This window comes from Coregonus clupeaformis, unplaced genomic scaffold (genome assembly GCF_020615455.1).
Source record: "Coregonus clupeaformis isolate EN_2021a unplaced genomic scaffold, ASM2061545v1 scaf1450, whole genome shotgun sequence".
NCBI lineage: Eukaryota > Metazoa > Chordata > Actinopteri > Salmoniformes > Salmonidae > Coregonus > Coregonus clupeaformis.
This window is the reverse complement of record NW_025534904.1, coordinates 38,494-54,581: the sequence shown is the minus strand read 5'-3', so window position 1 is coordinate 54,581 and position 16,088 is coordinate 38,494. Positions and strand designations below refer to the sequence as shown.

At 43.1% G+C, this 16,088-nt stretch overlaps 1 protein-coding gene across 2 annotated transcripts; it reads left to right on the top strand.

The window, feature by feature from the left end:
* The first annotated feature begins 23 nt into the window (after positions 1–23).
* On the top strand, positions 24–15,692 carry LOC123487097 (protein rapunzel-like). Of its 2 annotated transcripts, XM_045218239.1 has the most exons (3): positions 24–446; positions 11,610–11,699; positions 13,821–15,692. In XM_045218239.1, the coding sequence occupies exon 3, from the start codon at positions 13,871–13,873 to the stop codon at positions 15,044–15,046; it is 1,176 nt and encodes a 391-aa protein (XP_045074174.1). In that variant the 5' UTR covers positions 24–446; positions 11,610–11,699; positions 13,821–13,870; the 3' UTR covers positions 15,047–15,692. The 2 variants fall into 2 exon arrangements, with proteins under 2 accessions (XP_045074174.1, XP_045074175.1); XM_045218240.1 differs by lacking the exon at positions 11,610–11,699.
* The last annotated feature ends 396 nt before the right edge of the window (positions 15,693–16,088 follow it).

The following is a 16,088-nucleotide window of genomic DNA, read 5'->3' as shown; positions in this document are numbered from 1 at the left end:
TTTCTATCTGCAGCTGAGGAAATGTGTCTAATTGTCATGATAACATAATTTTAGAGGGTACTGTATGTTAAAACGTTTAAGCAGTGGTACATGTAGTCATAAACATGATACTGATAATATGTGACAGTTAATGTACATTGCTCCCTAAACAATCACCAGCTCACGCAATCGAAATACAATTATTCATCAGCAAATGGTATAATAGTCTTGGTAAAATACTTTTGTCAGTTATTTGTCAAAGGAGTGTAATTTAGTAGTTTCCATGTTGACCAGGTAAATATGCTATCATTTGTTCAAGAACTTGTCTAACCACCACCCAAGTTTAGCTCTCTTTCGATGGGTGTGTCACTTTAACTGTAATATGAGAACCATATGACCAATAGGAAGAGAAAAACAGATCGAAAGAATAATTTGCTTTTCTTCCTCAAACTAAAGCGAATGAAAAGGTGAGTTTTTAGACAAAAATAATTGCATATGACCATTTAAATGTTTCTTCAATGGGCTTATACAGATCTTGGTATTTTTTCCAGTTCTTGGGATATTATCGCAGCTGTTTTCATTAGTTGCGCAGTTCTTTAATGAGTCGTCTGGTAAACTTGGTCATTACTTTTTGAGAGCCTACGACATCATTGAATACATGACTTTATAATGTCATGTGCGCATTTAAATAGTAGGCAATGTTTTACTGTAAGTTGCGCAGAACACACAATGTAACTAAGTACACAATGTAAACTTCTGTCAATACAGTAGATGGGCATTGGTAGGCTAGAATAGGTGACATAATGTGCAGGCCTTTTCCAGGAAGTGTTTCTCGTGGCCATAATTATATATTGTCATGATCCAAGTATCACTGCAGTGGCAAAAGTGCTGAATTTAATCAATTGACGTATTGTTGCAAGGTCTTATCATATTAATCCACGAGGGATGCTGACTATAGGGAGTTAAACAAGATACTGAAATAAAGCAATTAGAACCCTTGTTGGACGAGCAAATCAATACATTTCCCATTAAGAGGCCACGTGAACCGCTTTTAACAACAACAACTGTAATATGATTGCACTTCTCGGCTTGCAAAGAGCTATGACCATTTGTTAAATTCAGTCAGTCATGGCCGGTCAGTGTTTATGTGGGCAAGCTTCACAGGATGATTTGGCCACCACCCTCAACTAGTCCTCAATCGACATAGATACTGTAGCTTACTGATTGTTTGGGCCACTCAAATGTTGCCATTTATTCTTGCAGCTTGACATGCTTTTTATTGAATTTAGGACTCAAACCATGAAAAGAAGACACTATCAAATGGTTATCTTGATGGCCCGATATTGATATACAAATGGATCAGTTATGATGTTGACATTATTACTTCAGTAGGCCTAACTGCACTTCAGTGGACATCAGTTAATGTACATTTTAAGGTTGACTGGTCTGCTTGTTATTTGGTGAATTGTTGGGCCTGAGATATGCCTCCTTTGTAGCGCTACAGATATAGCACTTTTGAGTCTGTACCCACTGGGCACAGACGTAAATATTCCATGTTGGTTCAACGTAATTTCATTGAAATGATGTCGAAACAACTTTGATTCAACCTGTGTGTTGGCTAGTGTCTAAGCCTAATTCTTGCACATCTGAAAATGTACAATCACCATCACTTTACCCTGGATAATTTGTCTGCTTTAGTGCTGTAGAGGTACTTCACATACACTCAGACCACGAGACAACCCCAAGGAGTTAGGGTTTTAGTGGAGAGCTGAAATGTCTCATATTTTTTAGCATGGCAGTGGAGATGGCTAAATCAAATGAGATGGATGTTCTTCTATCCTAATGCATGCCATTTCACTTCCATCATTGAATTGGCTACTAATGCAGATGTTGTATCAATGAGAGCTGTGTTTTTTTCAAAGCCATTTGCACCATTTTTTGTATGATAGCTGCTGATATAATAGTATCAGATCATCTGCTTATATTTAGTATGCTGTATTATAAATTCTAATCAATTACATTGACAGGGCTGCCAACTTTTGAAGAAAGCTTGGAATGAGATTTGCCCCTGGCACAACCCATAGACCTGGGGTCTGGGGGTCCTCCTCCATGAAAATTGTACTGTTTTAAAGCTAATTTCCTGCAATTCTATGTATTTTGAAATGGCTTAGGCTTATGAGTGGAACATTGTAAAAAATGAAAACCACAGGTCAGGTGTATTCAGGATGCTTTGAACAATAAATGAACACTCAAAATTCAACGACTTTGTTACTTTTAGATTTTTGGGGTAGTTTGACACTTTATTTAGACCGTAATGAAATTAGATGGGGAGACAGACACATGGGAGAAACCGTGGGAAGGTGGGAAGCAGGGATTGATCCCTGTTCTCAGGTGGAAAGTTGTATGTGACACGTGCTGGGGAGTGTTACCACTACACAAAGGCTCAGCACAATAAATACTTATATTAATGGTTGATGGCAGTGGGTAACCAAATCATAGATTGCAGTCTACTTGTCCATAGACTGCTTTCAAGTTAAGGACACAAACAATTTGTATTTTGTCATTTGGGTGAACAATCTCTTTAAAATAGGGCTGGAAGAAAATCCTGCTTGCACTCCAGGAGGGTTGGCCACTCCTGATCTATGTTTCCCAAGTGCTGGGTGTTTGAAAATGTTCTTGTTATAACAATTAATTTCTCAATCAACCAACCTTCAAGAAAAATCTAATGGATATCAATATTCAGGTGGTTTATGCCTACTAGTTGAATATCCTTGCCATCATCTTACTCTACATAGACAAAATATGCATGTGCACAGTACTAATATGAGAACAATTATATATGAGGCCTGGAGAATTTAATATCCAATGCTTGTTTGTGTGACTTATTCAAAACTGTACATGAATGGCTGCAAAAATACATAGTCTCATATAATTCATTTTCAAAGGCACAAATAGACATATCAGATTTCAAATATGCGATTACACTGGCAAAATTGGAAGAAGTGGAATAATAAAATAAGGGTGGGGAATAACAGTGTTCTTGCTGACAAGCACACTAATTACCTTATATTTTACCCATTGTTAATGAGAATTGTTCCACTGATCAGACTAAATAAAGTAAATAGATAAAATCTGCTGAAGACAAGATTACATAAATCTGCCCCTACACCATCCCTAACCAAATCATTTGTATATTTATTGTCCCCCCCGTCCCCCCCTTTAGAATCAAACTTACACTTTTGAGTTCACAATCTGTTTGACAAAATATATATATATATAGTTACAAATCAGGTCACCCTACCAAACTTCCCTGCTAAAACAAGGGGACTAATGCAAGTGTGGATTAAATCGACTTTAGTATGTGCTGTCGAAAGGCAGCATTCTGCAATAGAGCTCACTAGCTTGTAGTCCTAAAACCCAGAAGTTTGTAGTCCTAAAACCAGTTACCTCTGGTTCATTCAGCCATCCCTATGGGAAGAAATTAATGGGGAAAGAGTAGAGTTTTGGAATAAACACCCAAAATAAGGTCTGAGGTTAACACTGGCTTGTGAGATCTTATACATTTTGTTCTATGAGATAATTGCAGTCAGTTAACATGACCTTTATTAATTAATAAAAAAATCAAAAGTGACGTTAGCTGATGAACATTATCTCATAGAACAAAACGTATAAGATCTCCTAAGCCTTTGTTTACCACAGACCTTATTTTCTGCATTTATCCCAAAATCCTACAAAAATGCCATTTGTCTTTCCCATAGGCTTTGTCCAACTAACCATGGTGGAGTTAGTGCCTACAAAAATACACCATTACTATTTATCTCTATAGGGATGGGAATAACAGCAACCCCATTTTGTTGACAACATTGTACATAAAACAGCGCTACTGTGTTGCTCTTTTTACAGTTTTATAAACTCAGCGGAGAACGTTCTCTCTCTCTACTCAACCGCTCTAATCTTGAGGGGCGTTTCATTAAAACGAGAATCCAATCCCCTTGATCTCTTACATAACTAGACCAATCATATGCTTCAATGTGCTGCGGTTCACAGTGCTGTGGCAAGACAATGGGCGGATTCGATTATGCTGAGCTACCGGGCAAAGGCCCGTCACGTCATCGGGCGAAAGCAGGGAGGGAGGAGCGCCATTCTCAAATCGAACAGTAATCTGTGCCGCTCTGTAATTTTGTCAACAAGGCAGCATGGTGTGGGGAGGCATCCAGAGTGGCGCAACAGTCTAAGGATCGCAGTGCTTGAGGCATCACTACAGACCCGGGTCGATCCCAGGCTGTGTCACAGCCGGCCATGACCGGGAGACCCATGAGGTGGCGCACAATTGGCCAGCGTCGTCCGGGTTAGGGTAGGGTTTGGCCGGCCGGGCTTTCCTTGTCCCATCGCGCTCTAGCGACTCCTTGTGGCGGGCTGGGCACCTGCAAGCTGACCTCGGTCGCCAGCTGGAAGGTGTTTCCTCCGACACATTGGTGCGGCTGGCTTCCGGGTTAGTCGAGCAGTGTGTCAAGAAGCAGTGCGGCTTGGCAGGGTCGTGTTTCGGATGGGGCATGGCTCTCAACCAAGTCCATAGGGGAGTTTCAGCGATGGGACAAGACTGTAACTACGAATTGGGGAGAAAAAGGGGTAAAAAGTACAAAAATAAAAAGTCAGCATGGTGCATCATCCAGAAACATGCATATCTTTTCCATAAAATAACTGTTAGAAAATTCTGACTATATTTAATTGGGAAGGCAGATAGTGTTTTTATCAAAAGCAATCACTTTTGCATGAGAAAACACAGAATCCTACTAATTACTACACGTGCTTAATTATGTCACTTTTGTTTTGAGCCGACTTAACCATGGGCTTTAAAACGGGGCAGCCGGTTCCAAATCGATTGCAATCAACTTTCAGCCAACATGCCTGCCTGGGCGAGATTAATCAAACCCCCTCAATGATAGAGGTTCCTTTTGTGATGTTAAATTGCAGGCGCAGATCAAGGGGCCAGGGTTCAGGTCTAGAAGCACGGATTCTACTGCTCTTACAATTTTGATTCGGTACTGCAGTTTAGCTGACGCCCGGCCCAGAAAGACAATTTCCATAGACAGCCACATAGTGAAGTCAGATTAGAATATTCCTAATAAGACACTTCAGTCATCACCTTTGTGCACAAAACATCCATTGAATTATTCAAATAATTGTTGCTGAGGCCGAATGTTGTTTGTATTTTTTATTTTTTGCCGACGATATTAACATTTTATATTCATCCAATGTCTGCCATGGGTTTGTATGACGTCGTCGCTGCTCGCACTGCTCCCTGTGCGCATGTGATGTTGGTCCGTATAACCCGGATGCAACCCAGATATAAACGGTCCGTGAATCGATTTATGCGAACTTGAGTAGATTACCTTAAACAACGGTCAGACATCTTGGACGCATTCTCCAGTTTTTTTTATACCTCAGTGGCGCAGATGCTCCAATTTCAAAACGATTTGGAGCACAGTTGAAATGTTAACGCACTAACTATCCAAGATGGCATAGCAGTGCGGTCGTGTTCTTTGTTGTGTGTCTGTGTAAATAGCCAGTTTTTTGTATTTGTCGTACATATTTCCCTATCACACATTTCATCCTTCTACAAAATATACTTTCCTGCAACCCGCCGCACTCAATGTGGAACGGATTCTATTATTGACTTACCTTTTATCTAGAATCTCCAGTTGATACCAGCTAGCCAGCTAACTAGCTACTTGCTATTAGCCACTGTTAGCGGTTTTCACCCAGAACATCGGATTTTCTGCCGGAATAACTGAATCACTGGACATTAACACCGGATCGCAACTAGCTAGCCGCAACCGAATTGGATGTTGCTGTTTGGCTAATCACCACTGCCCCTGAAGCAAGCACCAGTTAGCCTTGAGCCAGGCCCATATCCCGGCTATCTACCTCTCTGTCTACCGGACGGGAGTAGCCAGCTAACTAGCTACTTGCCATTAGCCACCGCTAGCGGTTTCTCACCATTGTCCGTGGCCTGCACTACCTACCAGCCAGCTCTAGCCTGGACTATTATTGGCCAGTCTGCACTGTCTGCACAGCGCGTTATCGACCCAGAACATATCGTTTATTCTGCCGGAATCACTGATTCACTGGACCTTTAACACCGGATCATCGTAGCTAGATAGCTGCAATCAAATGGACGTTGTTGTTGGCTAATCAGCCTCAAGCTAGCCGCGAGCCAGGCCCTTCTCCCGGCTATCTACCTCTCTGTCAACTGGACGGGACCTCCTAGTGTTGACACGGAGCCCCGCCGATCCAACACGACTGGTCTGCCGACGAAATCGTCTGATGTGATTACAACAGGTTTCCCGTTACAACGTCGACCACGAAGATCCATCTGCTAGCCCTGGCCCGCTAGCACATGCTAGCCGTGGCCTCTTGCTCGCTAGTGCTATAGCAGCCCCCGAACTACCTCCAAACTCTCCTATTGCTGTTCACCGGACCTTATGATAACTCATCTATACAGCTGATGCCTGCTGGACTGTTCCTTTATACGGTACCGCATCCTGTTTATGTTTAGCCTCAGCCCAAACTTTGTCGCCATTACCAGCTGTTGTCTTAGCTCTCGAGTAACACCTGTGATTGCTTTAAGCCTCTCTTCCATTTCAATATGCCTTGCTTATTGCTGTTTCGGTTATTTCTTATTGTACTATTTCACTGTAGATCCCCCAGCCCAGCTCAACCTGCCATAGATAGCTCCTTTGTCCCACCCCCCATACATGCGGAGACCGACTCAATCGGTGCCTCCAGTGATGCTATCTCTTTCATTGTTACCCAACGCTTAGGTTTACCTCCACTGTACTCATATCCTTCCATATCCTTTTCTGTACATAATGCCCTGAATCTATTCTACAACGCCCAGAAACCTGCCCCTTTTTTTCTCTGTACCCAACGCACTAGAAGACCAGTACCTAAAGCCTTTAGCCGTATCCTTATTCTACTCCTCCTCTGTTCCTCTGGTGATGTAGAGGTTAACCCAGGCCCTGTAGCCCCCAGTATCACTCCTACTCCCCAGGTGTTATCATTTGTTGACTTCTGTAACCGTAAAAGCATTGGTTTCTTGCACGTTAACATCCGAAGCCTCCTCCCTAAGTTTGTTATTCACTGCGTTAGCACACTCTGCCAACCCTGATGTCCTAGCAGTGTCTGAATCCTGGCTTAGGAAGGCCACCAAAAATTCAGAAATGTCCATCCCCAACTACAACATTTTCCATCTCAATAGAACTGCCAAAGGGGGTGGGGTTGCAATCTACTGTAGAGATAGCCTGCAGAGCTCTATTGTACTATCCAGGTCTGTGCCCAAACAGTTTGAGCTTCTACTTCAAAAAATCCACCTTTCCAGAAATAAGTCTCTCACTGTTGCCGCTTGCTACAGACCCCCTCTCAGCCCCGAGCTGTGCCCTGGACACCATATGTGAACTGATTGCCCCCCATCTATCCTCAGAGTTCGTACTGCTTGGTGACCTAAACTGGGATATGCTTAACACCCCGGCCAACCTACAATCTAAACTAGATGCCCTCAATCTCACAAATTATCAATGAACCTACCAGGTACAACCCTAAATCTGTAAACATGGGCACCCTCATAGATATCATCCTGACAAATGTACCCTCTAAATACACCTCCGCTGTCTTCAACCAGGATCTCAGCGATCACTGCCTTATTGCCTGCGTCCGTAATGGGTCCGCGGTCAAACGACCACCCCTCATCACTGTCAAACGCTCCCTAAAACACTTTAGCGAGCAGGCCTTTCTAATTGACCTGGCCCGGGTATCCTGGATGGGTATTGACCTCATTCCGTCAGTAGAGGATGCCTGGTTGTTCTTTAAAAGTGCTTTCCTCTCAATCTTAAATAAGCATGCCCCATTCAAAAAATTCAGAACTAAGAACAGATATAGCCCCTGGTTCTCCTCAGACTTGACTGCCCTTGACCAGCACAAAAACATCCTGTGGCGTACTGCATTAGCATCGAACAGCCCCCGTGATATGCAACTTTTCAGGGAAGTCAGGAACCAATATACACAATCAGTTAGGAAAGCAATGGCTAGCTTTTTCAAACAGAAACTTGCATCCTGTAGCACTAACTCCAAAAAGTTTTGGGACACTGTAAAGTCCATGGAAAATAAGAGCACCTCCTCCCAACTACCCACTGCACTGAGGCTAGGAAACACTGTCACCACCGATAAATCTACGATAATCGAGAATTTCAACAAGCATTTTGCTACGGCTGGCCATGATTTCCACCTGGCTACCACTACCCTGGCCACCAGCTCTGCACCCTCTGCTGCAACTTGCCCATGCCCCTCCCCCCTGCTTCTCCTTCACACAAATTCAGACAGCTGATGTTCTGAAAGAGCTGAAAAATCTGGACCCCTACAAATCAGCTGGGCTAGACAATCTGGACCCTTTCTTTCTAAAATTAGCCGCCGAAATTGTAGCAACCCCTATTTCTAGCCTGTTCAACCTCTCTTTCGTAACGTCTGAGATCCCCAGAGATTGGAAAGCTGTCGCGGTCATCCCCCTCTTCAAAGGTAGTGACACTAGATTCAAACTGTTACAGACCTATATCCATCCTGCCCTGCCTTTCGAAAGTATTTGAAAGCCAAGTTAACAAACAGATCACCGACCATTTCGAATCCCACCGTACCTTCTCCCCTATGAAATCCGGTTTCCGAGCTGGTCATGGGTGCACCTCAGCCACGCTCAAGGTCCTAAACGATATTATAACCGCGATCGATAAAAGACAGTACTGCGCAGCCGTCTTCATCGACCTGGCCAAGGCTTTCGACTCTGTCAACCACCACATTCTTATTGGCAGACTAAATAGCCTTGGTTTCTCTAATGACTGCCTCACCTGGTTCACCAACTACTTCTCAGATAGAGTTCAATGTGTCAAATCGGAGGGCCTGTTGTCTGGACCTCTGGCCGTCTCTATGGGGGTGCCACAGGGTTCAATTCTCGGGCCGACTCTATTCTCTGTGTATATCAATGATGTTGCTCTTGCTGCTGGTGAAGCTCGGATCCACCTCTATGCGGACGACACCATTTTGTATACATCTGGCCCTTCATTGGACACTGTGTTAACAAACCTTCAAACTAGCTTCAATGCCATACAACACTCCTTCCGTAGCCTCCAACTGCTCTTAAACACTAGTAAAACTAAATGCATACTCTTCAACTGAACGCTGCTTGCACCCGCCCACCCGACTAGAATCACTACTCTTGGCGGGTCTGACCTAGAGTATGTGGACAACTACAAATACCTAGGTGTCTGGTTAGACTGTAAACTCTCCTTCCAGACTCACATTAAGCATCTCCAATCAAAAGTTAGATCTAGAATCGGCTTCCTATTTCGCAACAAAGCCTCCTTCACTCATGCTGCCAAACATGCCCTCGTAAAACTGACTATCCTACCGATCCTTGACTTCGGCGATGTCATTTACAAAATAGCCTCCAACACTCTACTCAGCAAATTGGATGTAGTCTATCACAGTGCCATCCGTTTTGTCACCAAAGCCCCATATACTACCCACCATTGTGACCTGTATGCTCTTGTTGGCTGGCCCTCACTACATATTCGTCGCCAAACCCACTGGCTCCAGGTCATCTATAAATCACTGCTAGGCAAATCCCTGTCTTACCTTAGCTCACTGGTCACCATAGCAACACCCACCCGTAGTCTGCGCTCCAGCAGGTATATCTCACTGGTCATCCCCAAAGCCAATACCTCCTTTGGCCACCATTCCTTCCAGTTCTCTGCTGCCAATGACTGGAACGAACTGCAAAAATCTCTGAAGCTGGAGACTCTTATCTCCCTCACTAACTTTAAGCGTCAGTTGTCAGAGCAGCTTACCGATCACTGCACCTGTACACAGCCATTCTGAAATTAGCCCACCCAACTACCTCATCCCCATATTGTTATTTATATTGCTAATTTGCACCCCAGTATCTCTATTTGCACATCATCTTTTGCACATCTATCATTCCAGTGATAATATGAAATTGTAACTATTTTGCACTATGGCCTATTTATTGCCTTACCTCCATAACTTACTACATTCACACACACTGTATATATACTTTCTGTTTGTATTTTTGACTTTATGTTTTGTTTACCCCATATGTAACTCTGTGTTGTTTTTATCGCACTGCTTTGCTTTATCTTGGCCAGGTCGCAGTTGTAAATGAGAACTTGTTCTCAACTGGCTTACCTGGTTAAATAAAGGTGAAAAAAATAATAAATAAAAAACTAATTATTAGAAAAATAAAATCAGTACTTTTCAATGCGTGAGATATGAGGTGTGGCGTGAGAAGAGGGTCAAATGCGTGTGTCTCACGGCCAATGCGTGAGAGTTGGCAGCTCTGAATCATGGATGATGATTTAATCCAAAGTTAAAATCTTTTATGATGGCTGTATTCAGATTGTTCTAGAGTTCTTGGGTTTTCCTAGATAATTCTCTCTCAGTAGTCGCTGTTTTCATATGGCCATAAAGACTGTGCCTCCCTTGACAGCTGTAGATGTAGGTGATAGATCAGGTTGGGAAATGAGGGTGACATCTTCCCTGATCTTCTGCAGTGTAAACCCCCTTGGGACAGAGCTCAGCAGCAGAGAAGGGCAGACTGAGACGCTGACAGAATAGTTTCCATTGTCTTGTTGCTATGGTTACTGGCGTTTCTGTGGAAAATGCACTCCTGCTCAGCAAGTTTAATCTCCTACAGACAGTTTATCACTCCCACACCCTCCATGGCATTGACTGGACTGGCTGAGTGAGCAGCCGTGGTGGGGATGGTGGTGGTAGTTGAAGGCCCAAAGGAGAATGGATTAGGTTTTTATTAATAAACTGTGAGCTCATAACATTGTACTTTGACCTGGAAGTAAGTTCATGCCAGTTGTCAAATTGGTGCTTTTAAATTATTTCAATGAGCTTGATGATTAGTCAACACAATTTGCCATGATTTATTGCAGCAGAGGTGTATACGTTATACTTTATAATAAATAAATAAAATACTGTATAATAAATGTTCTGCAACTTCCTCTGTAACCTATAATGATAGTATTAAATCTAAAATGGCCTACAGGCTGAAATTTGTCTTAATTCCTGTTTGTATTATGTTAATCCAGTGGTTGAGACTGTATGTGATTTCCTCAAATTGACACTGTTACAATGCACTTAGCACCACCCCTTCAGTCACAGTCTACTCTAGTACATCATAGTGTTTGAAGTTATTAGTTGGCTTCCTGCTTGCTGTGCATACTTCATACTGTATTTCAGATCTTCATTGGTTGGTAGTTTTTACCTCATTTGGCACTTTGTTGATGTGATATACAACACACTTGAATTGAGTGTATAATGCAGTCAATAAATTGTAAATACTTAAAACATTTCTATAACATAAAACCATTAAAACACTGCCTTGAAATACACATTTGAAACTCCATAGAGTATCTACCCCTACGTGTCTTCCCTGACTGGTGAATTCTCTTTGCATTGTTGCCTCATTGCTCACTGGGTGTGTCCAGCTGTAATCCCAGCAGGCTTTGCATGGTTACTGAAATTTACACTCATCCCTCTCTCACTTTCTTTATCAGTTCTCACTGTGAGGCCAGCAGGGATTCACTCTAGTTGAGAGTTTGAGCAAGGAAGCAGGCCACAGTCCAATAATACCGGAACAGCTCTACGTAAGTTCAGAAACTTTTATACTATAGGGAGGGAGGTAATCAACTACAGTGGGGAGAACAAGTATTTGATACACTGCCGATTTTGCAGGTTTTCCTACTTACAAAGCATGTAGAGGTCTGTAATTTTTATCATAGGTACACTTCAACTGTGAGAGACGGAATCTAAAACAAAAATCCAGAAAATCACATTGTATGATTTTTAAGTAATTAATTTGCATTTTATTGCATGACATAAGTATTTGATACATCAGAAAAGCAGAACTTAATATTTGGTACAGAAACCTTTGTTTGCAATTACAGAGATCATACTATTCCTGTAGGTCTTGACCAGGTTTGCACACACTGCAGCAGGGATTTTGGCCCACTCCTCCATACAGACCTTCTCCAGATTTCGTGGCTGTCGCTGGGCAATACGGACTATCAGCTCCCTCCAAATATTTTCTATTGGGTTCAGGTCTGGAGACTGGCTAGGCCACTCCAGGACCTTGAGATGCTTCTTACGGAGCCACTCCTTAGTTGCCCTGGCTGTGTGTTTCAGGTCGTTGTCATGCTGGAAGACCCAGCTACAACCCATCTTCAATGCTCTTACTGAGGGAAGGAGGTTGTTGGCCAAGATCTCGCGATACATGGCCCCATCCATCCTCCCCTCAATACGGTGCAGTCGTCCTGTCACCTTTGCAGAAAAGCATCCCCAAAGAATGATGTTTCCACCTCCATGCTTCACGGTTGGGATGGTGTTCTTGGGGTTGTACTCATCCTTCTTCTTCCTCCAAACACGGCGAGTGGAGTTTAGACCAAAAAGCTCTATTTTTGTCTCATCAGACCACATGACCTTCTCCCATTCCTCCTCTGGATCATCCAGATGGTCATTGGCAAACTTCAGACGGGCCTGGACATGCGCTGGCTTGAGCAGGGGGGACCTTGCGTGCGCTGCAGGATTTTAATTCATGACGGCGTAGTGTGTTACTAATGGTTTTCTTTGAGACTGTGGTCCCAGCTCTCTTCAGGTCATTGACCAGGTCCTGCCGTGTAGTTCTGGGCTGATCCCTCACCTTCCTCATGATCATTGATGCCCCACGAGGTGAGATCTTGCATGGAGCCCCAGACCGAGGATGATTGACCATCATCTTGAACTTCTTCTATTTTCTAATAATTGCGCCAACAGTTGTTGCCTTCTCACCAAGCTGCTTGCCTATTGTCCTGTAGCCCATCCCAGCCTTGTGCAGGTCTACAATTTTATCCCTGATGTCCTTACACAGCTCTCTGGTCTTGGCCATTGTGGAGAGGTTGGAGTCTGTTTGATTGAGTGTGTGGACAGGTGTCTTTTATACAGGTAACGAGTTCAAACAGGTGCAGTTAATACAGGTAATGAGTGGAGAACAGGAGGGCTTCTTAAAGAAAAACTAACAGGTCTGTGAGAGCCGGAATTCTTACTGGTTGGTAGGTGATCAAATACTTATGTCATGCAATAAAATGCAAATTAATTACTTAAAAATCATACAATGTGATTTTCTGGATTTTTGTTTTAGATTCCGTCTCTCACAGTTGAAGTGTACCTATGATAAAAATTACAGACCTCTACATGCTTTGTAAGTAGGAAAACCTGCAAAATCGGCAGTGTATCAAATACTTGTTCTCCCCACTGTATATGGGCCTAACTTTTAAGACTTTGGTATTGCTGTTGAACTTTTCCTCCATTTTAACTAAGGGCTTGAACTGGGGGATGATTGGTTGTCTATAAATGTTTTAAACGGATCTTCAATAATACTTTAGTTAAGTGTCAGTAGAAAGGTTTCCATTTTTATCAAGTGTCAGTTTAGTCAAGAGTCATTCTATAGACCAGGGTTTCCCAAACTCGGTCCTGGGGCCCCCCCTGGGTGCACGTTTTGGTTTTTGCCCAAGCACTACACCGCTGATTCAGATAACCAACTCATCATCAAGCTTTGATTATTTCAATCAGCTGTGTAGTGCTGCCCCAGGACTAACTTTGGTAAATCCTGCTATTATTAAGTGTCCGTTTTGTCAAGAGTCATTCTATAGACCATAGACTTTTATCATGTCTAATGTAAATAAAACAGATCCAAACATCCTCTTGACCATGTCCTTGTGCTCTTTTTTCAGATGTTATACTGGTATTTGTTGTGCACTGAATAATAACAATACCAGCAAAGATGGCCGGCCAGCTACAGAAGATCGTAGCAGAGAAGAAGAACGTGGTAGAGACTGTAATGGAAGTGTTTGAACAGGGAGCTGAGGTGGTGGCCAGTATCGCAGGTGACCTCTTCCCTGTTTTCGCCATTGCTGCTCCCATCGTGAAATTGGCCCTGGACAATGTGGAGAGCAAGGAAGCTGCGTTCATGAAGGAGCAGTTCCAGAAAGTTCGTGAACGACTGGAGGTGGTTTCAGAGGAGATGCAGCGGATTAACGAGGAGATCAAGAAGAGCGGAGCGGACGCTGCCTACTTTTCTGTGGAGGAGAACATCTCCAACCAGTTCCGCAAGTACATGGACATCCTCAATGCCAAACCCAAGTTTCGTGAGGTCAAGAAGAAGCTTTTTATGGAGCATTTTGTCAAAACAGGTGGCGACAAAAACCTACATACCCTCTACAGTGCCGTGACGGGAGACAACTTCTCTGGAGAGTCAGTGTTGGAGATCACTCTTAACTATGAGGAGAAAAGTCGACGCGCAATGGAGGACTTCTGTGCCAGGTTGAAGAAACTCTTTTGCATTGGCCTCATCGCTCTGATGGGCTACACTGCTCTAAAGGACTACGATGACGAAGAGAAGCTTCTTCAAGACTGGGGCGAAAAGATGAAGGAGGTACAGGTGAAAATGAATGCTGTCATTGAGGACTGCATCACCAGCTTCCCCAAGCAGGCTGAACTGGATTCCCGGAGGTTGGTTAGGGACCACTCTGACCTGAGCAACCAGCAGCTGGCTGATGCCATTTTGGAGAAGCTGAAAAGAAAGTATGACTGGGTGTGCTGGTCTGTCCGTATATTCAGCTCCCCTTCGGGCCTGTTCTCCAACAAAAAAGACATCCAGTGCCCCACAGGGAAAAATCGCTTTCAGGTGCCAGCGACAGATGAGAAGCTGAATGTCGTGGTGTCCTACAGTGCCTCGCCCGAGCCTCTGAACAAGGCCCACATCCAGCAGCTGATCCAGGGTCAGAAGAAACTCACCGTAGTGGGTACAGCTGAGCTCCTGTTTGAGCAGTTGCCAGGTCCATGTGCAGTCCACACGGTCAAGACTTGCAAAGACCTGGCCTGTGCCTGGAGCTTTGCCGAAGAGCTACACTACTGGGAGGAGCACAAGAACTTCTATGTTTGCGTTCACTATAATTGATGTTTTCTCACTTTAAAATGAATTAATAATTAGCCATAGCTCCCAAGGTTATATTCAGTCCAATTTGGTCTCTGCAATAAGACTGACATTGCCAAGTACTTTCTCTCTTTCTCAGTTGAGCTCTGATTCCCAGATATAGTAATGAGGAGGAACATAAGCTAACACTTATTATAAAGCATGATACTTACCAAAGACTGTTTTACCTGTTAATCTATTCTTTGTAATGTTATTTTTTATGTATCCCCCCCCCCCACTACAATAGTATAAATAAAATTAATTTTCTGCAGAAATACTGTACATTTTCAGATAAACCACACATAATAACTGTGATTGTCATGATCTATGCCTCTGAGAATAGAAATTAAACTTTGGGTCTTGATACATATTCTATATTGACCAAATCATAGATTTTTTATGAAGTGTGTAAATATAAAAGCCTAATGTTTGTATTGTCTGTAAGAAATCCCTCAACATTTTGCATAACTAGAATTGCGTTTTCCGTCTTTTTATATATAAACAATCATCTTAGAGTGAACTTTCACTTGCAGACTCAAATTTCAGCTGCTGCAATTTACATTCATATGACACAGTGGAGGCTGCTGAGGGGAGGACGGCTGATAATAAGGGCTGGAACGGAGCGAATGGAATGGCATCAAACTATGTGTTTGATGTATTTGACACTATTCTACTCATTCCACTCCAGCCATTACTATGAGCCTGTCCTCCCCAATTAAGGGTCAACCAACCTCCTGTGATATGACAACTCAACTAAGATTGTGTTTTGTCATTCCTGTCTCTGTTATTTTGGCACGCACTGCTTCACTGAACCTGCTCTCATTCCATGTGATTTGATCAACCAACCCACTACACAGGCATGCTAAGACATATTATTGCTGTGAAGGTCGAGGAAGATATGCTCGTCACATTTTTACCTATTGTGTTGTGCAACAGAAATGGTGGTATCACAGGTTATCTCGACTCAGTCTATAAAGGTTCATAGTTCCACAACTCCCACAACCCTATGAAGTGCTTACATTTAGTA